The sequence below is a fragment of the Eulemur rufifrons genome, chromosome 1 (assembly GCF_041146395.1).
Source record: "Eulemur rufifrons isolate Redbay chromosome 1, OSU_ERuf_1, whole genome shotgun sequence".
In the NCBI taxonomy this organism is placed as follows: Eukaryota; Metazoa; Chordata; class Mammalia; order Primates; family Lemuridae; genus Eulemur; species Eulemur rufifrons.
In genome coordinates this window covers 4,069,505-4,093,345 of record NC_090983.1, presented here as the reverse complement: position 1 = coordinate 4,093,345, position 23,841 = coordinate 4,069,505, and the positions used below count along the sequence as shown (strand labels likewise).

The following is a 23,841-nucleotide window of genomic DNA, read 5'->3' as shown; positions in this document are numbered from 1 at the left end:
GGCAGGCTGATTTAGGGATGTTGATTTGTGTTTGTTCTCCTGGTATTTTCCCCTCTCTACTGTGCTTCGTGCCCCCAGGACCCGGACGGGGAGGAAGGCACGCGGAGGCACTGTGGAGTCAGCACTCTGTCCTCTTCGTGGCAAAGCCCGCGCCAGGTGGGGTTGGGGGGCCGACAGCTGTGCAAGCGTGGCCTGGAGCGCCTGTCTTGTGACTCATTCAATGCTCACAGCGAGTCAGTGGGCGGTTACTACCCCCATCCTATGATAGTGGAAACCGAGGCACAGAAAGATGAAGTAAAGGACCAGCATCCGGGAGGGAGGCTGCTGCAGAAGGCAGGTAGAGACTCCCCTTGCCTGGGGACAGGGAGCTGGCCAGAGGGTCCCTGAGCTGTGGGTATCCAGCCCCCGGCCCTGGTGGCAGCCAGCGCCCAGAGTATCTCGGCAGCAGCCTGGCACTGCCTGGGAACTGGGAGCCTCGCCGTCACCTAGGGCTGGGGTGGGGGCTGCTAAGAAGGGCTGAGTCTGAATAACCTTGGCAGTGTAGGAGTTGTGAAGGCAAATTAAGGTGATTTAAAGTAAATAAGGAAATGTGCTATTTCTTGCACACTTGAAATTGCAGAGGGAGCTTGCTACTGGGCACAGGCCAGTGCTTGGAGCTGGGCGGCTCTGCAGGGACGTGGCAAGCGTGGGGTGGGCCCGCAGAAAGCCGACAGCGACAGGCTTAGCACCCTCTGGCTCCCTTCCTCCTCCGCAGTCTCTTGTAGCCCTGAGCTGCTGTGATTCTAATGACTGCTGGGATTTGAGTGGTGTTGAGAAGTGGGTGGGATTACCAGTATTAAGACTCTAAAAAAACCAACTTTGCGTCCCAGTGGTGCCGAGTGGGTTGGACCTGTGCAGGGTGTCCCTGGTCTGGTGGACACGTCCAAGCGGTGGAGCTACGTTCTGGGCCTGGGGGTCTGTGCTGCCGCCTGCCTGATGGGGGGCGGGGGAGGCACAGCTCACACCCACCCTCTCTCCTTGTCTCGATGCAGAAACAAAAGAAAAGGCTCTGAGCACTCAGCCGTTGCGCTCTCGCCGCTGGTACAGCGGAGTGGGAAATGCAGGGACCAGCTGGGCCAGAGCTCTGGGTACGAGTGTGAAAAAGAAACCAAGAAAACAAAATCAAAATCAAGGAACCTGATTTTGCCTGCATCCCTCTCTCCTTAATTCTCTTCTTGGACAAGACAATGACGATGAGGCAATTAGCTGAGTGTTGAGAACTGGGGCGGGGGAGGTGTTTATAAGCCCCTGACTTACTTGATCAGGAAGTGGCACCCAGCTGTGCAGGATCCCATGTCCCTAATGTGGGAATCTGCCCTGCCAGGCTGGCGAGGGAGACCGCGGGTGCGGGTGGTCTGTTCCCCCATCAGCAATGGGCCGGGAGGACCAGTGATCGATAATTGAATGACCGCCCAGACGTCGAGGCTCCCTTCTAGACAGCTGGCTCCCGTTGTCAGATCCGAGGGAGGGGAAGGAAGGACAGGCTTATCAAACAGCCTCTGTGTGGCCCAGTCCTACCAAGAGGACTGGCTCGGGTTAAAGAAGGATGAGGAAACAAAGTCACCGCCCAGGAGAAGATTCTGTGGTTAAAGAATAAAGGAATAAGCAAACAAGAGTTGGATAAAGCTTTACCTGAGAACACAAGGCTTGCAGATAAGCTGTAAGATAAATAGATCCATTCAGGAAGGAACGTTTGCTGTGCTTCAAGAGATCAGGGGAGGGCATCGCAGGTGTGAATAAAATGTGGACTCGGACACTCGCCAAGGACAGACAACAGCATCACCGGGAACAACAGGAGGAAAGCCCACGTCACAGCCTGCTGGGGCGGGAAGCAGCAGGCCCTGCAATCACATGCATGTGCATGTGTGTGTGCACGTGTGTGCGTGCATGTTTGTGCACGTGTGTGCATGCATGCACAGGCGGGTGGGGGTGGGTCCATGAGATCCCTTCCCCTGGGGCCCCAGGGCAGGGCTGAGAGTCTGGAATCCCTGGGACACACACGAGTGGCCCACACTGGACACCGAATGAGGGGAATATCCACTGCCTCTCTCAGAGTGCAAGCTAAGGAGCTTTTTAAAAAATACCCTGTAATTGTAAAATGAAACACAGATATGGAGAACCACATAAACAGGTCCTCCTGCTTCAGCCTCCTAAAGTTTTATTTTTAAAAATTTGTGTCTTTTCACCTGTTATTTCTCTTAAAGCCTTATTTATTGTCTTTATTTGTTCTTATTTTCATTGTAAATTAGTTTCTTCTAAAATAATTTTTCCCTTTATTTATAATATTTCTTGAGTTTTGTCACCTCATTTCTGAGTTTTTCTAATTCTATCTTATGCTGTTCTTACATGTCTTCTGTAATTTTCTTAATGTACTAGTGTATTTTGAAATAATAGGTTCCAATATAGGTCTTCTTTATAGCGATGACTTTTTGAGATGTTAATTCTTTTTTTCTTACGATAATTGTGTGGGCTTTGACCTTGGATCTTCCATTGCTCGGATTTACGTGAGTTAATAGTTCTATACTTTGAGAGCATAGTGTGGTTCGGGATAGCTTGTCTAGTTTCACGGAGCTCCCTCTTCTGTTGCTTTCATTCATGTTAAAAATGTGGTGGCTTGCGTTCTGAGATGGTCTTTGCTCTGTTCCCTCCCTAATTTCTTGAGGGCCTTTTCTCCGTTTCATCTTTATTTTCTCCATCCTGTTCACTTTTGATTCCGCTGCCAAGAATTTCTTCTCAGTGTGCAGCCCTGGCTGGGAGGGGAACCGGAGCAGGTCACTTCCAAGGTCTAAACTGCCCCAGCCCTTCACGCTTCCTCACTCGGTGCTCCGCGCTCATCCGCTGCTGAAGTAGGCAAACCCTTCTCAGCTGCCGCTTCAGTTCTCACCTCGGTCCACTGATCTTTCCAGCAAGCGCTTGCTGGTTATTTTGGGGGAGGCGGTGTCTCCTGTTCTCAGGTCCTTCAGTGTCCCCAGTGGCTTGTACTTTGGGGCTCAAGAGGGAAAACTTGTCACTTAGTTTTGGTGTCACCAAGTGTTGCCTGTGGGCTTTGGCTATGCTACTGAGTTGCTCCATATTTTACGCAGGGATCTGGGAAGGTGCACTGCCATCGTGCAAGCTAAGGATCTTAACTGGAGAAAACTAAGGAAAATATGGACAAGGTCAAACTGTGCCAGCCTGGGGAAATTTGACCAACTGTGGTGCATTGGGTCATTTATACTTAGAGTCACTCGTGAGTGGCTGAGCCCATCTACTTTGACCTTAGGCATGGCAGGTCACTGGAAAAGTCCTGAATGGATAAGAAATTACTAAGTTAAGAAAATAGGTAATGAGAATCCACCATGTGCCAGGCAGGGTCCTTAGCATGAGGGTCTTCAGTTCAGAAATGCAGACCACAAATAAGAGACGGTCCTGCTAGAAACGGTTATTTTAAAAATGTTAACAGAATTAACTAACAGAATCAACTCCCTAGCACTTGAACAAGAAACGCATAAAATAAAATAAATAGAAATCCAATATACATCCCGATCTATCTTCTGGTAAAATTCTGATTCTGTTAGGAAATGTGAAGGCCCCTCCAAGCTCTCAAGAAGAAAACAGGCTGTCTTTCGAAGGGATTAAACAATCATCCTCTGATCAGAGGAACACGTGGGCCTCCTTGCTCTCACGGGCAAAGACTGGGTCAATGTAAACATCAGCAGGAATAATGACAGGGACAGATTATAATACACCCAATAAGAGGAGAACTATGTGTCCACAGTCCTGATACCACAACAATGTTAAAAGATTCCACACTTCCTTACAGAAGATTGGTATCTATTAAACATAGAAGGAACGATGGAGAAAATCCCGTTTTACAGCCACTACGGCAATAATTGACACAGGCAAACATCACCAGGTTGCTAAAACCCGTGGGAAAGGCTGCTGGGAGCAGGAACTCCAAGGCCTCAAGGTGTGGCCCCTTAGATTATCCATTAATTGTAACCTTAGATTATCCATTAATTACAAAGGGAAAGATGAAGCTTCACAGTGAAGACATCTGGGGACTGCACTTTCGCCACAAGATCAAACTTAACGTCACCAGTGATGGGACAAAGTGGACCACGTGCCCCGATGGGGAACACTGAGAAGAACACACAACGTCCCCTGTGGAGTCTTCCTGGCAAAAATGTCTGACCTGAATCAAGCAATGAGGAAACCGTCGAACAAATCCAGTTGAGGGGCAGTCTGTAAAACAGCTCAGGTTCTTCAAAAATGTCACTGTTGTGGAGGGTTCAAACAGGTGGGGAACTGTTCTAGATGGAAGGAATTAAGCAGACTAAAGAGATGTGATAATCCACGCATGACTCTCGACTGGATTTTGGATTGAGAAGGACAAACAGTTATAAGGGGCATTTTCAGGACCATTGGGGAAACCGAGTATCAGCTATACCTTAGGTGCGAGTATTGCATTAGGGTTAAATTTTCCGAGTGTGACTGTCCCTTTGTGGTTATGCAGGAGCGTGTCCTTAGTCATTGAAGATACTGTTTTCATAAAAGTGAAAATAAGAATTGCATTAGGGGGGTCGAATTAGGAGGAGTTTTGAGCTGTGTGTTTTCAGGTCATCATAGAGTGTTTTAAAAATTAAGAGAAAAACTTAGTTGATGATGTGATAACAAACGCCCCCATCTCCTTCCTCCCAACTACTGCTGTCTCTTCTGGAAGGAATCCTCCGTAAGGACTGTTCACTGCGGAGGCAGCAGGTGCTGCCCTCTGAGGGCGCTTTGTTTAAACATTGAAAGTGTGAACGATTCCTCGTGTCCTTAAGTCAGGTAATGCCAGAAATAATGCCCACAGAACCCTGCTGCCAGGTTAAAGACCTGCTTCTACCACGTTAGGGGAGAGAGCTGGACCCAGTTTACTAAGAGAACCTCTCAGTTCACAGCATCCACTTAGGTTATTCAAATCAATTCAATCGGACAAACGTTTACCAGAAGCCACCACGGGCCAGGTGTTGGCTCGGACAAAAACAGAATGAAACATACTTCCCGCTATTGGGACCTCAAAACACAAGGGGTGACATGTGACCCATATAAGCATAATAATGTGTACTTTACCGATGTAATCAGAGAGGTTGACTTTCAGAGCTTGGATCAGTAATCCCTCTTCCACCAGCTCCTTGTACAGAGACTCGATGCTCCTGGGGGGAAGCAGCAGCACACACATAAAATCGCCGCATCACTATTAATTGTCACACATGCACAGAACAAACCAGATCTATTTCAAAGTACGTTTGTGTACCCGCAAATACATGGAGTTTTGAAGTGTTTCCACAATTTGGGGATAAATTAGGCTTTTTAAAAACAATACTTTCACTCATCCATGTGCATATCTGATGTTTCCCATTAATAAGAATGATATCTCTGGGCGTCTGAGACCAGCTATAACTCCTGCAGTCTGCCCTTCCATCAGTCTTCGTGATGGCACAAATATGAATTAGAAATTACCCAATAATAGTAATGCAATGGGCCTATAATTATATATTCAGTTAGCATCTGCAAGCTGTAGTAGATCATTAATCCTTTGTGAAATTTATGTTTCCTTTTAACTCAATAGCATAATAGTTTAAAAGAAATATCTACAAAGAACAAAGGCTTATACTGGAGATAATTCTTACATGGAAGATAAAATGTCTTGAGTAATGAGTGCAATGATTTTTTAGGAGGGTGTTATCCTTTTTTGCAGTGTTTACAGATGTCAAAACCACTTCTCTAAGAGGACCTTGGGCATATAGTCAGCACACTGGTAATTTATACTAATTGAGAAAAAATGGACATAGTATCCCACATAATGAATGAAACTCCCAATGATATTAGCTAGGGTTTGGCTGGCAGGAATTCAGATAGGTTAAGCCCAAATATTATTCAATATAATCCTTTGAGATATTTTGTCTCTTCCTTTTCTTTATTCTTCCATCCTCCCTAGTCTTTCTTTATGTTGAGAATTCTAAATACAACCATATTTAGACAGTTCTTCAACTGTACTATGATTCAAGTTAGTGTGATTAAAAGAGACCCAAGAACATTATTTAGACTCAAGCCAAATACTATTAGAATAAATGTTAATCCAATGACCTCAGTCTTTGGTTGACTGAAACTGTATTCCAGCAAATGCATTCAAAAAAGGATGTTCTCTGCTGAAAATTAACAAAAGTTTAATATATATATATATATATATATGTATTTTTTTTTTTTTTTTGGCAGGGTCTTGCTCTGTGGCCTAGGCTAGAGGGCAGTGCTGTCATCAGAGCTCATGGCAACCTCCAATTCCTGGGCTCAAGTGATTCTCTTGCCTCAGCCACTTGAGTAGCTGGGACTATAGGCACACACCACCATGCCCAGAACATTTTTTTATTTTTTGTATAGATGGGGTCTTGCTCTTGCTCAGGCTGGTCTCAAACTCCTGGCCTCAAGGGATCCTCCTGCCTTGGCCTTCCAAAGTGCTAGGATCACAGGCTTGTGGCACCATGCCCAGCCTAAGAAAGGTTTAATTGTGATGAAATTTGGGATAAAAGTATCTGACCTATATCAAGGAAGTATCAATTTAGTGTTTTAACTTGAATACTTATTTAATATAAACACATACCATAGGCATAAAATATTAACATAAAATTAAAGAAGATTCTCTAACATAATCAAAACAAAATATATTAAGAAGGCCTAAACACAAACCCATATTTGGATTTTCCAGTGAAATGAACTTTTGTTTTGGAATAAAACATTTTCAACCATAAAACTATTTTAAACTATGATAAAGATACTGTCTTAGGGGTTATTAATTTAATAAGAGAAACAGAAGTCTTACAGATCATGGCAGAAATAATCTTACTCTAGTGGCATAGGATCTTTAAAATTAACATGAAAAGTCTTTCAGGAACACGATGACCAGATATATCTGTATTTCTGGGCATAAAAATGAATCGAATAACAGTCACTCTCCATTTCACTGGAGAATTATTCCCAGCTCACTTATGTTGTTTCGGCCATAAATAGGCACATGCCGAGAACATGCTCGACGTGCTGGCTTCTGGGCTAACCTGGTCTTCTCTTCCCCTCGAGGTAGTTCTAAGCTGGGCTTCCTGTCTCCTGGGTCTTCTGTCCAGCAGACTTTGGAAAGAACAATGCTGGATCCAGGGGAGAGCTAGAGAACACCCCCAAGTACGGGAGCAACAGGTGTTGACCCATTAACAAAACCCATGAGGAGGAGGGACATGTTCAAAGTGATGTCTGACATCTGTATATCAGGGATTTTAACTAAATTCCTTAATAATATTTGAAAACCTAGGTACTATTTATTTTCAGTGTTAAAGCATGCAAGGGCCATTTCAACGTAAAAAATGAGCGTTTAAAGCTACTCGTCAGTCCTGTGTTGAAGCTGGGCCAGCGAAGCTCAAGGAAGTGGGAACGTCCCTTACGAGGCTCAGCCTCACCCTGCGAACTCGTCCCTGCGACAAGCAGGACCAAGTGCCTCGAGGCTGGGCCAGCGCCGTGCAGGGGGACAGGACACGTCTCTGCCTGAGGGAACGCAGAATCTCGGCATTTCCTCAAAAGTTTCATCGGGGTGTTATTTCCTAAACAATTTTTCAAGAACTGCCCCCAGCCATGAATTTTAAAACCTAAAGCGCTCCAGGAGCTCAGATGCGACGAGGACCCGCGTTTGCCCCCCGGCCCACCAGGCACCTCTGCGACCTGGGACCTGCAGGACTCGAGGTGGCACCTGCCACTCGCACGTGCTCTGTGAGGGAGAGGAGGGTGCCGTGTGGCAGAGGTGCCGCACAGCACGGCCAGCGCTCGGCCGCGTCTCAGGGCTTCCTGCGCCCTGCGCTGGGCTGTGCCTGTCCACGGGCCCCGCGACAGCGCGAGCCGATCCTCACCTGTCAGCTGTCAGGTCTTTGTCCTTCTTTTTCCCTCTTTTGCCTTTCTTCCCTTTATTTTTCTGAAATAGAGGAAAAAAAAAAAAAAGGAGACAACCAGCAATTTAGTCAAAACAAGCAAGCAAATAAGCCCAGAAATGAGCTACACAAACTGGTTTTGGAGGTGGCAGGAAGGGAAATGTTAGTGACAATTGAACAAGAGCCGCAGTGTTGTCACGGACGTAGGTTTGGCCTGCAAACCCCCAAGCTGCTTACGTGGACGGAAGGCGAGGTCGCCACTGCAGAGCCTGCGCGGGCCGAGTTCCCAACAGGTCCATCTTCCTGTTCTGTGTCACCTTCTACCCCTGGCCCCTCAGGGGACCCGCGCTCCCCACGCACGACGCACGTCACACACCTTCTCACCTTCCTCTAGCTCATCCCTCCACGTCCATCTACTCGTTCATCCATTCCTCTTTCTGGCAGTGTAATCTATGTAACGTGCACCTGTGCACAGGCTGACTGGCTTTTACATTTAATTTCTATGTATAACCACATGACCACCACCCGGTTCAAGATACAGAGCATATTTCTCCCCTCTGAGCTCTCTGTCATGCTGCTTCCCATCTGTAGGCGACACTGTTCCGACTTCACCGCAGATTCATGGTGCCCCTTCCTGTGAGTGGACTCACACTAGTGATACATAAACTCGTCTTATGTCTGGCTTCTTTCCAACAACACTGTGACCGCAAGATTCACTTCTATGGCTGCACATAGCCTAACTTCATTCATGTTTTTCAGTTTTTTAAAGCTTAATTTTCTGTTTTGAGATAATGGTAGGTTCACATGCAGTTGTGAGAAACAGCACAGAGAGATGGCGTGTGCCTCCGCCAGGGTTCTGCCCGTGGCCACGCCTCGCAGAGCTGCCTCGCAAGGTCACCGCCAGGATGTCGGCATGGACGTGGTCAAAGCACAGAACGTCTCCCTCCCCACAAGGACCCTCATGTCACCCTTTTATAGTGACAGACGCTTCCCTCCCAAGACCACCCCGTCTTTAACCCCTGGAAACCACCGATCTGGTCTCCATTTCTGTAACTGTGGCCTTTCGAGAATGCTGCCCAAACGGAATCTCACAGCACGTAGCCTTTGGGGAGCTTTTCTCAGTCAGCACAATTCTCAGGAAACTCACCCAGGTCGTTGTGTGTATCAATAGCTCGTTCCTTCTTATCGTTGTTTCCAGTTTCAGGCTGTTATGAATTAAGCAAGCAGCTATAAGTGTGTGCGTGCACGAGTGTGTGTGTGTGTGTGTGTGCGCGCGCGCGCGCGCGTGCGCGTGTGAATGTTGACTTTTTCTCTAATTTGGCCTTGAGGCCACTCTCTGGAGAGCGGTTATAGAGTCCAGCCCTGCCCTGACGGGGCTCGGCGAGTGGGGGTTTGGTGAGCCTTTTACTGGCCACTTCTTTATCCCAGTGGACACTCAGCCCAATGACCGAGTGTCTGCCCCGAGACCAGATGTTTCTCTCACAGGACGCCTGTTTATAGTGGCAGATGCCTTGTGGCTCTGGTCTGACCTGCGTCCGGTTTATTCCTGCCCAAACAGCCACCCCCAGGACAGCCCTGCCGAGGAGGAGAGGTGGCTGGGTGTGCTGGCCAGGCGAGACACAGAGCGGGCAGCACAGCAGAGCACACGAAGTAACAGAGGCAGTTTTGTTGCTTACAGATCCCAGAGAGAAGAGGGCAGCCCCCTCTCAGGGCCAGCGTGGGTGGTGGCGTGTCGGGGCGCCATCCGGGACACGCGTGCTAAGCGTGGGACCTATAGATTGAGGCCTTTACTGGGGGCTAGGGAGTTACTTGGGTGACTTGCTTTCCCACAGGGAGTTCTAACTGGGGGGTCTACAGCAAGCAGGCGCGAGGTCCATGGCATCGTGCTGTGACACATGGGTGTCACTGTGGCATATTTGTGCTGTCCGTGTGGGGTGTGGGGGTCAGTGGGGCCAGCCGGGGAGCCTGTATCTAGCCGTCCCATAGGGCGGTGGGTGCCAGGAGGTGGTTGTTTAAGGAGGCGGTTGTCATCTGGGCCAGTGACACTGGGGAGTCGGAGGAGGTGGAGAACTGGGGACTGTGACAGGGGTGACTAAGCCCTGCTTCTAGCACGAGAAAGTTAAACTCAGATTCAGCATGGATGCTGAGGCAACGTAAGATTTTAAGAATTCACCGCAGTGAACATAAGTCTTCATTACCCTGGCACGTGTGTCATGAGCGCAGCGGCCGGGCTGTACCGGACGTGCATGTTTGTTTTTTTAAAACAACGGCCCAGCCGTGATGCGCGGTGGCTGTGCCACTTCACAGTCCCACCAGTAGTGTGCACGTGTCTCGCTTCTCCCGCCCTCCCCAGCGCTCGCTGTGTCACCGGTGCTTATTCCAGCCACGCTGACAGGGGCGGTGCCGTCATCACGGTTCCGCGTGCGTTTGCCTGGCGGCCGTGGTGCTGAGCTTCTGTTCACGCGCTTCTTGCCGTCTCTGCGTCCCCTTCAGTGAAACGTCTCTTCCTGCCTTTCATCCATTCTCTCACTGGGTTGCTTGTTTTCAAACTTTTGAGTTTTGAGGGTTCTTTGTGTGTTCTGAATACTAGCTCTTTGTCGGATATGTGGTTTGCAAATATTTCCTCTCAGTCTGTAGCTTGTCTCTTCATCCTCTTAACAGCGTCTTTCACAGGGCAAAAATTTTAATTTTGATGAAGTCCAATATTTCCTTTTATGAATTGTGCTTTTGGTATTAATTCTAAGAACTCTTTGTCTAGCCTTAGATTCCAAAAATCTTCTATATTTTTTTCCTAAAGTAAAGTCTGCGACCCATTTCGAACTAATTTTTGGCCAATGTGAGAGACTTAGGTTCATTTCTTTTTGCTGATGGATGTCCAGTTGCTCCAGCGCCGTTTATCCAAGGGGGTGTCTTCCTCGCTTTTGCACCTTTGTCAAAATCAGCCGGGCAGACCTGGGCGGGCTGCTCTGGGTTCTCTGCCCTGTTCCGTTGTTCCGTGTGTCTGTCTGTTCGCTACCAAGAGCACACAGCCTTGGGCACTGTAGCTATACAGTAAGCCATAAAACTGGGTGAATTGATCCTTCTCACTTTATTCCTTTTTCAAAATTGCTTTAGTTATTCTAGTTCCATTGTCTCTCCATATAAATTTTAGAATAGTTTTGTCTATGTCTACAAATTATATTTCTGGGATTTTGATAGAATTGCATTAAACCTATATATCAATGTGGACAGAACAGACATTTTTACTATGGTGACTTCTATGTTGAGAAGACTCAACTTCTCTTTATTTAATCTCTGTATTTGTTATTGTTTTGTTGAGTACATGCGCATGGTGTGTCTATTTAGCTCTTCTTTGATTTCTTTCATCAGATTTGTGCAGTTCTAACATTTAAGTCTTGTACCTGTTTTGTTAGATTTACACCTACATTTTTTCAGTGATTTAAAATGATTTTACATTTAATTTTGGTGTCTATGTGTCCATTGCTGGTATATAGACATACAGGTTTATCCTGTATCCTGCAACCTTGCTGAACTCACTTATTGTTTCTAAAACTTTCTTTGTAGATTCTTTGGGATTTTCTACATAGACAATCATGTTATCTGTAAATGAAAACTTTTAATTTTACAATAGTTTTATATTTGCAGACAAGTTACAAAAATAGTACACAGAGGTCCTGTATACCCCTCACATAGCTTTCCCTATTAACATCTTACGTTACTATGGTACATTTATCACAACTTAGAAACCAACATTGGCACAATATGACCAATGAAAATGCACAGTTTATTAGGTTTCCACTGATTTTTCCCTAATGTCCTTTTGTGTTCCAGGATCCCAGGAAGGTTTTTGATTACTGATTTAATCTCTCTATTATTGGTTTGTTGGAACTTTCTATTTCTTCTTGATTCAGTCTTGGCAGGTTGTATGTTTCTAGGAATTTATCTCTTTCTTCTAGGTTGTCCATTTAGTGTGTAATTGTTGATGATAGTTTTTTATCATCTTTTTAATTTTTGTGACATTGGTTATAATGTCTCCTCTTCCACTGCTGAATTTATTTATTTGAGCTTTCTCTCTTTTTTTCTTAGTCTAGCATAAAGTTTGCCAATTTTTAAAATCTTTTCAGAAAACCAACTCTTAGTTTCATCAACCTTTTTTTATTCTCTATGTCATTTATTTCTGCTCTAATCTTTATTATTTCCTTCCTTGCACTGGCTTTGGGTTTACTGTTCCTCTCTTCTTCTGGTTCACTGAGGTATGTTAGGTTGTTTATTTGAGATCTTTCTTCTTTTTTAATGTAGGCATTTGTGTAAATTCCCCTCTTAGTACTGCTCTTGCTATAAAGTTTGGTATGTTGTGCTTTCATTTTTGCTTTGAGATATTTTCTAATTCTCCTTTAGATTTTTTTCCTTGACCCGATGGTTCAGAGTGTGTTGTTTAATTTCCATGTATTTGTGAATTTTCCATATTCCTTTTGTTACTGATTTCTAGTTTCATCTCATTGTGATTGGAGGTTGTCTGGAATGTTTTCAATCTTCTTAAACTTATTAACACTTGTTTTGTGACCCAGAATGTGGAAAGCATCCTGGAGAATGTTCTACGTGTACCTGCGAACGATGTGTACTCTGCTGCTGCCGGGTAGAATAACCGTTAGGACCATCGGTCTACAGTGGTATTCAGGTCTGCTGTGTCTCCCTACTGATCTTCTGTCTGGATGGTATATCCATTATAGAAGTAGGATATTGAAGTCTCCTGCTATTGAATTGCTGTTCCTCCCTTCAGATTTGTCAATATTCACTTTATATATTTAGGTGCTTTGATGAAGGGTGCATATATATTTATAATTGTTATCTCTTCCTATTGAATTGACCCTTTTATCATTATGTAATGATCTTTTCGGTCTCTTCTAATAGTTTTTGACTAAGTGCAGCCACCTCTGCTCTCTTTTGGTCACCATTTGCACGAAATATCTTTTGTCATCCCCTCTCTTTCAGCCTGTATGTGTCCTTAAATCTAACATGAATCACTCATAGACAGCATATAGTTGGATCTTGTTTTCTTTTAATCCATTCAGCCACTCTATATGTTTTGATTGGTGAGTTTAATTCATTTACATTTGAAGTAATTATTGATAGGTAAGGACCTATCAATTTTTTTTTCTGTTTTGTGGTTCTTTTGTTCTTCTCTCACTGTCTTCCTTTGTAATTTGATGATTTTTCTGCAGTGATATACTTTGATTCTTTTCTGATGTTGGGATCCAAAGACATGCCTGGTGTCAGGGTTTGTAAGATGCCTGCAGTGCTGGGGTCCACAGGTGAGTGGTCTGGTAGTGGGGTCGGTGGTGAAGTCAGATGCTCACTTCTCTGTCCTTTTTCTGCAAGGGAGAACTAGTGGGCTGGGGAGATGTGTGGGCTTTGGGGAGGAGTGACATAGGCAAAGTGAAATTTTTCTTCTTAGTCTCTTTGATGCATCTTTTTAAATGTTTCTGTGCTTCAACTGGGTGCTTCACCCCCTCTCTTGGACTCCAGAGCTCTTGTGAAGGTGCTTTCATCTGTAGATGGTTGTTGGTTGTTAAGTCAGTGTTATCAGACTACAGCGATGGACCTTCAGAACAGAGCTATGAGGGAAATTCAGTTGCATTCAGAGTTAAACCACATCAATACAAAACAGATCAATGTAGAGTCATCCCAAAGAGACCATATGGCCCTTGAGCTGGCAAAACTAGACACCAATGCAGCTGAAAGTGTGAAAAACTCTAAGAGAGAATGTGTGAATCCCAGGAAAGGTGGATCAGCCACGGAACTCAGAGGAAGCTGTCACAGAAGCAAAGACTCCCTGTGAGAAGCAGTCTTAGCTCTCTTCCTTGGAGACGCTGGCCCGGATGGCAAGCAAGGCTGTCTCTAGCATGGAGGCAGAGATAGAGGCCTGAGTAAACGAACTTGGAATTCTCTGAACTTTGAATGCTGCTCTAACCCCCAGTGAAGATGGAACTAGCGGCCATTATCCTAAGTGAAGTAACGCAGGAAAAAAAATCCAAAGACCGAAGGTTCTCACTTACAAGTGGGAACTAAGCTACAGGTATGCATGGTCACACAGATGGCACAATAGACGCTGGAGACTCAGGAGGAGGGAGGGTGGGGAGTGAGGAATGAAAAGTTCCCTATTGGGTACAAATGTACACTACTCGGGTGGCGGGAACCCTAAAATCCCAGACTTCTCCATTATATAACATATCCATGTAACAAAACTCCACCTGTACCCCCTAAATCTATTGAAATAAAAATAAAGTCAAATAAAACCAAATCATCACTCCCAACACCTCTAAGAAAAAATAAACCACTGTGAGATGGCTCGGTGGCAACTTACGATTCAGTTCATCCGATTCCTTTCTCTATGATCCCTGTATGGAACCTGCTTATTGCCAGGGCCCCCTAAAGACCACCTCCAGCACAGATGAGGGGCGTGTGCTCTGGCTTCTTTGATAGTTCTTGTCCTACCCGTGGGGCTTGGGTGATAAGAATCCGTGGCCGATGGGGGTTGGCGGAGGACACTGTCAGATGGTTGGATCTGACCCATTTATGAGGCCACACCCTGAGGGCTAAATGGTGGACCAAGTAAATTTACCAAAGGAAGGTGTGTTACCTCGTGAGGCATCCACAGGCAGCCCTCCTGGACCTGCCGCTGCATGGGCAGCGGGCCCCGTGTCATGACTGAACCTGCCCCCTCCCCATGCTCATTCACTACTCACCTTCCCTTTCTTCTTTTCTGGTTTGACTGGGTATTCCTTTTCTCTGTTCACAGCCAGTTTCAAATTTTTTAGTTCTTGTCTCATCAATTCATCAACCTGGGTAAATACAAAATGTACTAAGTTTAGGTGACTTTGCATGCCCTGTATTTTCTATGTGAAACTATGAGATAGGTCATTAATAGGAAATGGTAAAGAAGCACAATCACTGCACTAGATGACTTATCATTACTACGACAGAAATGTAGCTATACCTGCACCCTTAGCTCCGACTCTAATTCTTTCCGTTTCTCCTCTTTGATCAGTTCTGGATCATAGTCTTGAGGGAAATTCCAAGATTCATCTTTATTCATCCACATGTCTATACTCCAGAAGGATAAATAAAAAGAAAATGAAAAAACTTTTTCAACATATAGGTTAATGAAAGCAGTTATTACAATATAAACATGAGTCTAACTTTACATCTTATTGCATAGAATAAAAGTTTGAATAAAGTAAGTGATGAGATTCATATATCTACTTGTATAATATCTTAAAAAAGAAAATTGCTAATGTGAAAATATCAAGCAAAAAAGTGTTATGCAAATGGTATCCCACTCTATCATTATAACCATGTAAAAACAACATGTTAATGGTGGGATTATAGAATTATAGGTTACTCTTTTTATAATATGTTTTATATTACTTTTATTAAATGAGTTGCTAAAATATGAAATATTTTGTTGCCTGTTAAACTCTCTCCAGTAATTTACCCTCACCCCCTATTATAAAACAGACAAAACTAAACACACAAATACCCATGACTTCCCCTAATTCAATAGCTATATTTTTGAATTACTTTTTGGATGTTTTTGTCATCATACATATTTTAAATTTCTCTTTTGTCTTATCCTGGTGGTTAGGAGGATGGACCTAGAGAAAGCTGACCTTAGAGAAAATAAGAACAATTTCCTATCACCAAAATAAACTGCAATAGAGCTCATTTCTCAGAGGGGAATTCCACACGGATGCTGAGGTTTGGAACAACGGGGTCCTTGAAGCAGGTCTTGGGAAGAATCTCCCACGGGAAGACGAGACTTGCCAGTTTGGGAAACGACGTCTCTTCCTGGAATCTATATTCAGAATGTGAAGGATATTTGCTGGAATTCACCAAACTGACAACTGCCACCCAGTTTGGCCATTTCCCTGGGAACTCACTTTAGGGCTGTGATGACCTCCAACTTGGGAAGGCACCTGAGGGCCCCGGGGCACAGGCAGAGGTGCCCCAACCCCTGCCAGACGGTGGCTACAACTTGGGGGGAAGAAGAGTCTGTGGGGCCTCCATGGCAGGTGGCGTCATGAATGGATGGACAAGGTTCCTCAACTTGGCCTCCCCCACGAGCACAGCATGGTGGGCCCAAGGCCGATGTGAGTGACTGGGAAAGGAGAGGGCGGTGCTTACACTCGGAAGTCACAGTGAGACAGAAGCATGAGTCTGGCTGCTGCCGAGAACCAGGGTAATCAGATGTGAAGGCCGAGAGTAGAGACGGTCCCTGGAGAATCGCGTGGGCAAACCAGCGAGAAAGGAGAGGTTGAGTCTCTGGGTAAACCACAGGGATCAGGAGCTAGCGAAAGGGGCGAGCAACGAAAGGGGAGGAGGAGATACGCTGTGATCCGGGGAAAGCCAGCCTCCAGGGAGAGACAGGAAAATGGTGACAAGATTGTGATGCACAACGCAGAGCTGGCAAATGGGCAAGACAGTCGTCCCGAGGGCTTTGGCCACCTGACGCCTGCCTGGGCAGCACAGCCAGTGCCAGGGCCACAGTCTGGGATCAGGTGGAACCCCCGTCCTACCACCTACCGGCTATTGACCTAGCACGTGACAGCCTTGCTGAGCCTGTTTCCTTTCCTGAGAAATAAAAATACCCCCTTCCTCATACTGCTAGGGGGAGGGTAAGTGGAATAAAACACATAAAGTCCCCAGTTTAGCCCAAATAGTTGCTGCCATCCCCCAGAGCAACGTCTCACAGGGTCTCAGTTTGCCTTACTGACAGTCTACCTCCCCGGAGCAGAGGAACCAGCAGGTCGGCTACTGCACTGGGAACAGCTGTGCCAAGGCAGACATGTGTCAGCAAAGAGGAATCCGTGGGCCCCAGGGGGCCACTGACTGTCCATCTTAGAGTGGTCAGCAAGGACCCCAAGGGACAAGACAACTACAGGAAGATGGGACACGGAAATGCAATTCCAGTTCTCACAAGGTGTGGGTCGGGTCCACCAGCTGCAGATGCTGACACCAGTGTCTAGCATGGGGTTTCTGGGCAGAAACGGCTGTCCGCCGTTCACAGGGGAAGTGGGCCCACGCTCCTGCCTGGATAGGCTGTGGGCAGCTTGGCTCAGCAGGTGTCGGCCAGAGCAGAGCCTGCCTGGATTCCTGCGGGCCCGAAGGAGCCGTGCTCTGGGCAGGGCTGACCTCAGCCTTTGCCACAAAGCCATGAAAGCTCAGCCTACCGTGAGGCAAGGTTGGGTGAGCAGGTTTTTGAAAACGATGATGCTGAAAGGACCCAAATTTTATCTAGAATGCTTAATGTGGACTTATAAGAAAGAGACAACAAATAAACCACAAAGGTGGTAAATTTTTCATAGAATCAATGCACTTATGTGTCCTTCCCCAGACAGGGAGGCCACATGAGAAGTGGCCGGGGGATTGGGGCACAGAGCACAGGGTGGATGCTGGGGGTGGGGAGAGGGCACGGATCGTGTCCCCTGGGAAGGAGTCGGAGGGCAGCCGCAGAGGTGAGGCTAAGTGCAGGTGACCAGCCAGAACTGAGGTGTGAGGACAGAAGGGGAGAAGAGCTGACGAAGGCTGGTGGGCTGGAGTGGGCACTCTGGAGCTGGCTGGAGAGCCCGGCTGGGTTCCTCTTCTGTCACATAATCCTCCTGGCGGGAGCCAGCCCGAGAGCCAGGGCATAGAAGGCACGCATCGTGTAGATTGCCTCTGTCATCTGGCTGATGTGAAAAATACCTTAAGCTACTAATATCTGAAAGTTCTCTCTTTGCCCTAAACCCCCACGGAAGGTGGATTTTGTGGTTAGTCTGTACGATGTGTGTACACCACCCAGCTAGTTTATGATTTCCTCATTTGAGGATAATTGCTCTTTTTTAGTACATTTTCTGAAAGGTACCTAAGCTTTAACTGAAAAACTTCAAAATATAGGATTAACATGTAGAAATAAAATGTAAGAAAAGGAATAAATGCTTCCTTTTATGTGTTTAAAACTTTAAGCTTTCCTCCTTGAAAATACTAGAAAAGGTTCAGACATGTTATAACGTACTGTTTACTAATAACTCTTTCCAGAGTTCCCCCTTGTAGCGTTATTAAATCTTCAACAACACTTACCTGTTACATTAAGATATTTTAAACAAAATAGCTTTGTTATCTCAGAAAGCTACTTTTCTTTTTTTTTCACTAGATAGATTCACTAAATTTGAGAAACAAAGAATTTAATAAGAAAAGGAATGCAGAGTGTGTAGCAGAAAGGAAACCGTGACGTGACTGTGTGTGCACAAACACTTGTGTGCTGGAACATTCTCATTCTGGGGTTGCAACTATATTTTAAAACGAAACACTGGGGAGCAGCTTTGCCCGTTTCCCCGTAGATGGTTTAAATGGATTGAGTTTTCTCCCGAAACTTTGCTTTTCTCATGACACTTCTGCGCAGGGCACTTTTCAATCCCTTCAAGAATTTCATGGACATTTATAAATGCAGGAAGCTATTCATGGCCCTCAAAGGGCAACAACTGCCCCACTCTCTCGCGAAGCGGAGAAAGAGCTTTTATCCCGAGACTGTGAAAAGCGAGGCCAGGCAGTTTCACACGTGGGGGGGTGATGAAAGGGGCGGGTGGCCGGGGTAATCTCAGCGATTAAAATGCTAATGTTTTATTTGGAAAGGAAAACCTTTGATTTTTAAGCAAAGAATTCTAAGAGGAAGACATTTCATTTCTTTAAGTGACCAAAGACCTAGCAGATAACAACACACCCAGCGCCACAACATCCGACTAGGAAAGTGACACTCCGGGTTTGCTGCTCTGGAGGGACGCTGCTTGGGGTTTCAACCTTCATGGAAACTGATATTATGTCAAAGGCGTGGATCGTTTTAAGAGCTTTTGGGTCGGGTAGCAGGTTGCACGCCTGGGCTTCCCACGGGAACCTTCGATTTTCCCCAAATTAATCTTTGCTTTTATCAAAATAATACACATCATTTTATACAGAGTATGAAAAGGATTATAATAAAAACACTGTCCCACCTGTCTACCTGCCAGGTATATTGCCCAATGGCATTCTTCCCTAAATTCATTCATTCATTAAAAATACACGGAATGAATTCAGTTATTAAATTTTGACTTCTTGAGCCCGAGGACGGCCAGGCACTGCTCTTGGAGTGAACCGATGGGGAGCCCCGCCCTCGGGGTCTCGGCATCCCGCGGCGGGAAACACCGAGAACACGGGCTCACAGCCATGTGGTAAGTGCAGCGGGACAGGGTGGGCGAGGGACTCGGTGTCGCAGGAAGTGCAGTACCCACTATGGTGTGTGGAATGGTCTAGCTTCACGGAAGCGCTCTCAGCCGGTTTCTGTGTGCTTCTCCCAGCGGCCACACAACACGCTCATGTGCTTTCGTGATGCATCAGTTTCGGGCACCAGTTCCTGACTTGCTGCCGTGTGGAGCAGGCTCTTGCTCTCTCCCTGCTTTCTTCCTGGGCCCGCACTGTGTTCACGCAGTGTTATCAGAAGAGCAGGGGCCACGCCTTCCAAATGCCCAGGAAACTGTGGTCCAAGCGTGAGTGCAGGATGACACGCAGATGTACGTGGTGGGATGTCTCTGGACGAGCTTCACGGAAACGAGGGAGTGGCAACCAGTCAGCAAAGGCCAAGAAAGGCCCAAGGACTGGAGCTGACTGGGAGGGGTGCAGGAGGGAGGTTTTCAGGAGAAAATGAACTGGTAGGTTATCTGATGTGTTTGAAGGCTGGGAAATTATCCTGAAGGCTGATGACAGATATGCAGAATACGAAGCAAATGAGGGTTGCAGTAAAGACCACAGGATGCCATACGGAGCAGGGTCTTAAGTGGCATTACTGTGGCAGACACACACTGAGTTCCAGGGGTGCCTGTGGCCCGTGGATTACTATAACTCCCAGCTGTCGTCCTAATTTGTATAAACTACCCAGTTTGTGCCACTATTCCCACCCCATCCACTGCTGTGACACCCAGCATATCTTGAGCTGTTGGTGGCAGGTATCATCCTTGTGTCATTGCACCTGACACACTGGAGACACTCAGTGTTTGCTGAATGACTATGGAAGTGAATGAATGTGTTTGATAGCAACTGCTCTGCACTGGGTGTCAGAGCGGATGAACTGCCACGTCTGGAGGACAGCAGGCCTTGTCTCAGTGTCCGCCGACGCGAGGAGAGCAGCAGCTACGTCTCCTGGTCGTTGTGAACATTAAATGAGATGAGCCTGGAAAACAATGTGCCTTGCACGTCTTGGGCACTCGATAAATGTGAGTTTACCCCTTTGACCGCCTTTCTCCCCAGTGCAACCAACCGACAAATCTGCCAAAGTCATCATTGCCTCTGGGCTCCCGGCCTAGTCCAGCGTCCAGTGCACTGTAGGACTCTTGCCACCAGGGGTGTGTAACAGGATTTTCAGTGATACACAGACATTTTTATCTTCCATGATTAGCATATCAAACCTATAGCTACATTGATATTGTTGCTTAGGATGAGAATTTACTGGTGTGAAAACTGTAGTGAATTTAAAAACTATATAAAGTCCAGAACAGTACCGGTGCTATCTAGAGAAGACCAGGATTGGAACGGAGGCAGGTGAATGACTGGCACTGGGAAACATTCTAGTTCACAACCTTACTTTAGTTTTCAGGAACTTACACAATAGCACTAAGGGCCAGGGTCATCTTGGCAGGTCATTCTGTGTTGGGATTTATCCTCAGGGTGGAGTAGAACCAAAGGAATTGGACAATAGTTACAGGAAATTATAATGGAAATATCTGAAAGACCAATTCACACGCTTGCAGATCCAGCCAGATTATAGCTATGCTAATTATGCTGAACAACCCACAAAAGGAGAATGTGTCAGAATTCAGGCACATGCCTCAGTCTAATAGGATTAAGACATTTTACTGTACATACGGTATCAATTTTCTTAATCTAAACAATCTAGGAAATAACTTTCTTCCCTGTCACTAAGCTGAGAATGTTCAGTGGAGGTCTTAGGGGTTCAAAAGGAGGATGTAGGTTTCGATTATGTTCTCATCCTATACGTGTCTTGCTCTTTCCCCAATTATATACTTGCGGCCTTTCATGACGGGGCATCTAAGTCTTCCCCACATGTGGTGGGTAGACAGAGTGACGTCTTGCTTACCACGCAAGTCCTCCTAACTGACCTTTGTATAAGTTATTTTCTTCCTCCATCGTGTGAAGGAAAACACTCGGTGACATTTTCCACTCCACTTCTTCTTCCTGTCCAAAGCAGAATAATATTTTTGTTAATTATAGGCACAGTTTATCTGCCAAGACCAGTCAGTAAAAGGCGTGTGCTGTGATGACCAGGACGATGGTTTATGTCCTGCAGGCCCAGGCCCTGTCCCCTGGGCAGCTTGCCCTGGGCGGTCTGTGCAGGGCGGGCCGTCCACCGAGCAGGGTGTGGGTGGTCCAGGCTCACGGAGGCGTCTTCTACCGGTGCCGGCTTTCCCTTCCCAGTGGCCTCCCTGTGGTACCTCGTGTCTCACTTTGGTCCTGTCTCCTTCCTGCAGGCTCTGCTTCCTTCCTGGAGCCGGGGTCTAGCTAGCCTGTCCTGGGCCCCCTGCCTCCCCACGACAGAGATGTCTGACCATGTTGTCCTCAGCTGCCGACTCTGTGTGCACCAAGACAGGAGACTGCAGTGCCACCCACCGCCTGCGCAGGCCACAGCTCTGCGCTGAGCCTCGGCACAACACCCCTCTACCCCTAGGCCACCAGGGTCCACCTGCTCCCAATAGTGAGAGCTCAGCCTTGCAAACCCTCATCTTACGTTTCCAGGCAACAATGTTTACAGCATATAGATGGTCAGGTTTCTGATGACCAATGTCATGGCCATTGCTACCCTCGGTAAGGGCAAAAGGAACGACGCTGGTCTGCATTATGTCCACGAGTTTCCAAAGCATCTCGTCCTCCCTGCACAGCTTACAGGGGAAGCAGACAGTGAGATAACGTGAGCATCTCTCCACTGGGTGGCTTCCGGAGCACCCCATGGCTCTGGCACCTGACGTGACCCTCCTTTTCTGGGCTCCAGTGTCAGGCTCTGGGATGTGGCGGCCAAACACCATGCACCCTCATGCCCTGGTGCTGTGCAGCATCTGTGCCTTGGATCCTGACGTCGTTCTCCTCTTTCTTCACTCCCCACGGCCAAGCAAGCCCCAAACCCTACCTGTTTCGCCCTCTCAGCTTTCCTGGCATCTCCCCCTCCCCCAATCCCCAGTCCCGCTGCTCTGGCCCTTGCGCCCAGGTTGTCCAGCTCAGGGCCACCCCCCTCCTGCCAGCAGGGGCTCGTGGCAGACCCAGCCTCATGACCTCCTCCCTTGAAGCCCCACAGAGGGGTGTGTTTGGAGCTTCCTGGAGGCTCCGTGCCCCACAGGACGAAGGCCAAGCCTCTCAGCAGGCCACGCACAGCCCTCCCAGGCGCGCCCCCCGGACCAGGCCCCGACCTGCCTTTGCAGCCCTCGAACCTGCCACTGCCCACCTCCCCTGATTCCTCACCACGGAGATGGCGCTGACAGCAGGGACAGCCCCGTAGGGCCCCAAACCTGGCACCTTTGCCTATGTGCAATAGGCGTTTAGAAAACATTTGTTGGATGAAACAAGGATAGAGAAAGTGCACGTTCAATCCACCCATCATCGCTGCGAAGGTAAACAACACGTGGTCTATCCATACAGTGGAATATTTAGTTCTCCCACAGAAAGGAACGCAGTGCCGACATGTGCCGTAGCACGCACGCACCTTGAAGGCGTCAAGCTGAGTGAGAGGGCAGCCCTACGTGTGTGAAAACCAGACAGGGCCACAGATCAGTGGTTGCCAGGGGGTGGGGGGCGGGTGGGGAAGAGGGGAGTGGGGACAGGGTCTCCTTTGGGGGAGATGAAAACGTTCTGGAACTACATACATGTGATGGTTGCAGAGCAGTGTAAATGTACTGAATGCCACTGAATTGTCCACTTTAAAATGGTTAATTTTATGTTATGTGAATTTTACCTCAATTAAAAAAAATCACATATTCAATCTGCGAATTGCCACTCCCAGCCTGATTCTTTGCTTTGGTATCTGGCAGTGACTCTACAGCCCATGGACACCTGTCAGAGCACAAGGGCCACGCGCTTCTGCCCAGAGTCTGCGCTGTCACGGCTCCTCCCTGCATCCTTCACGGAGAATTGTGCCAGGTCTGAGATCCCCGGCCACCAGAACCACTGTTTCTTTAAATAGACTCACTTTTAAATTTATACTCTTTGTTTATTTATGTTTTTGGAAGCACGCCTATCACCAACATAATTTATGCTCTTCAAAGAGGAAGTTCTAATACTATGGTGAAACCACCGTTGATAGGTTGTTGCTTTTCTAACACACATTAGACTAAACCACAACTATTGGAGTCGAGGAGGTCTGTCTCGAGCCATCCAGACGATGCCTAGCGCGCACCCACGTGCAGAGAAGCGGCTGCAGGGGAGAAGCCGCCGTGTAGCACGTGGCTGCGAGCTCGCACGTCCTCAGGGCGGTCCCAACTTGGGGGAGCCTCGAGTGTCACCCCACCCAAGCATCTCTGGGGCTCTTCACGGCCTCCTGAGCTCATCACTTGCCAGCTCTCCTCCCTGTCCCCGCCTGAGTCTCATCTGTGTCAGCCACGCTGGCCTCCCGGGCCTCCTTCGGGTCTGGGCCGTGTCCTTGGGCTTTGCTTTTGCGGAGGTGGTTTAGTCCTTCAGACAGGTATTTGCCAGGCGGCAGGCACTGGGATGTCCTTGCTCTCCTGGAGCTTTCGGAGGAGCAGGAAGACCGAGAAAGGAGAGACGCAAGAGCTGCAAGGGAGGCCCAGGCTGCCGGGGGACTGGG

The 23,841-nt window shown here is 47.2% G+C and overlaps 1 protein-coding gene across 1 annotated transcript in view; it reads right to left on the bottom strand.

Moving 5' to 3' along the window:
• IQCA1 (IQ motif containing with AAA domain 1) overlaps nucleotides 1–23,841 on the bottom strand; it is a 199,992-nt gene that overhangs the window by 38,058 nt on the left and 138,093 nt on the right. Inside the window, exons 19-23 of the mRNA XM_069465364.1 lie at nucleotides 21,152–21,227; nucleotides 14,965–15,071; nucleotides 14,714–14,809; nucleotides 7,950–8,011; nucleotides 5,134–5,216 (exon numbers count right to left, since the gene is read on the bottom strand). Coding sequence (XP_069321465.1) covers nucleotides 5,134–5,216; nucleotides 7,950–8,011; nucleotides 14,714–14,809; nucleotides 14,965–15,071; nucleotides 21,152–21,227 — 424 coding nt within the window. The remainder of the gene's footprint in view (nucleotides 1–5,133; nucleotides 5,217–7,949; nucleotides 8,012–14,713; nucleotides 14,810–14,964; nucleotides 15,072–21,151; nucleotides 21,228–23,841) is intronic.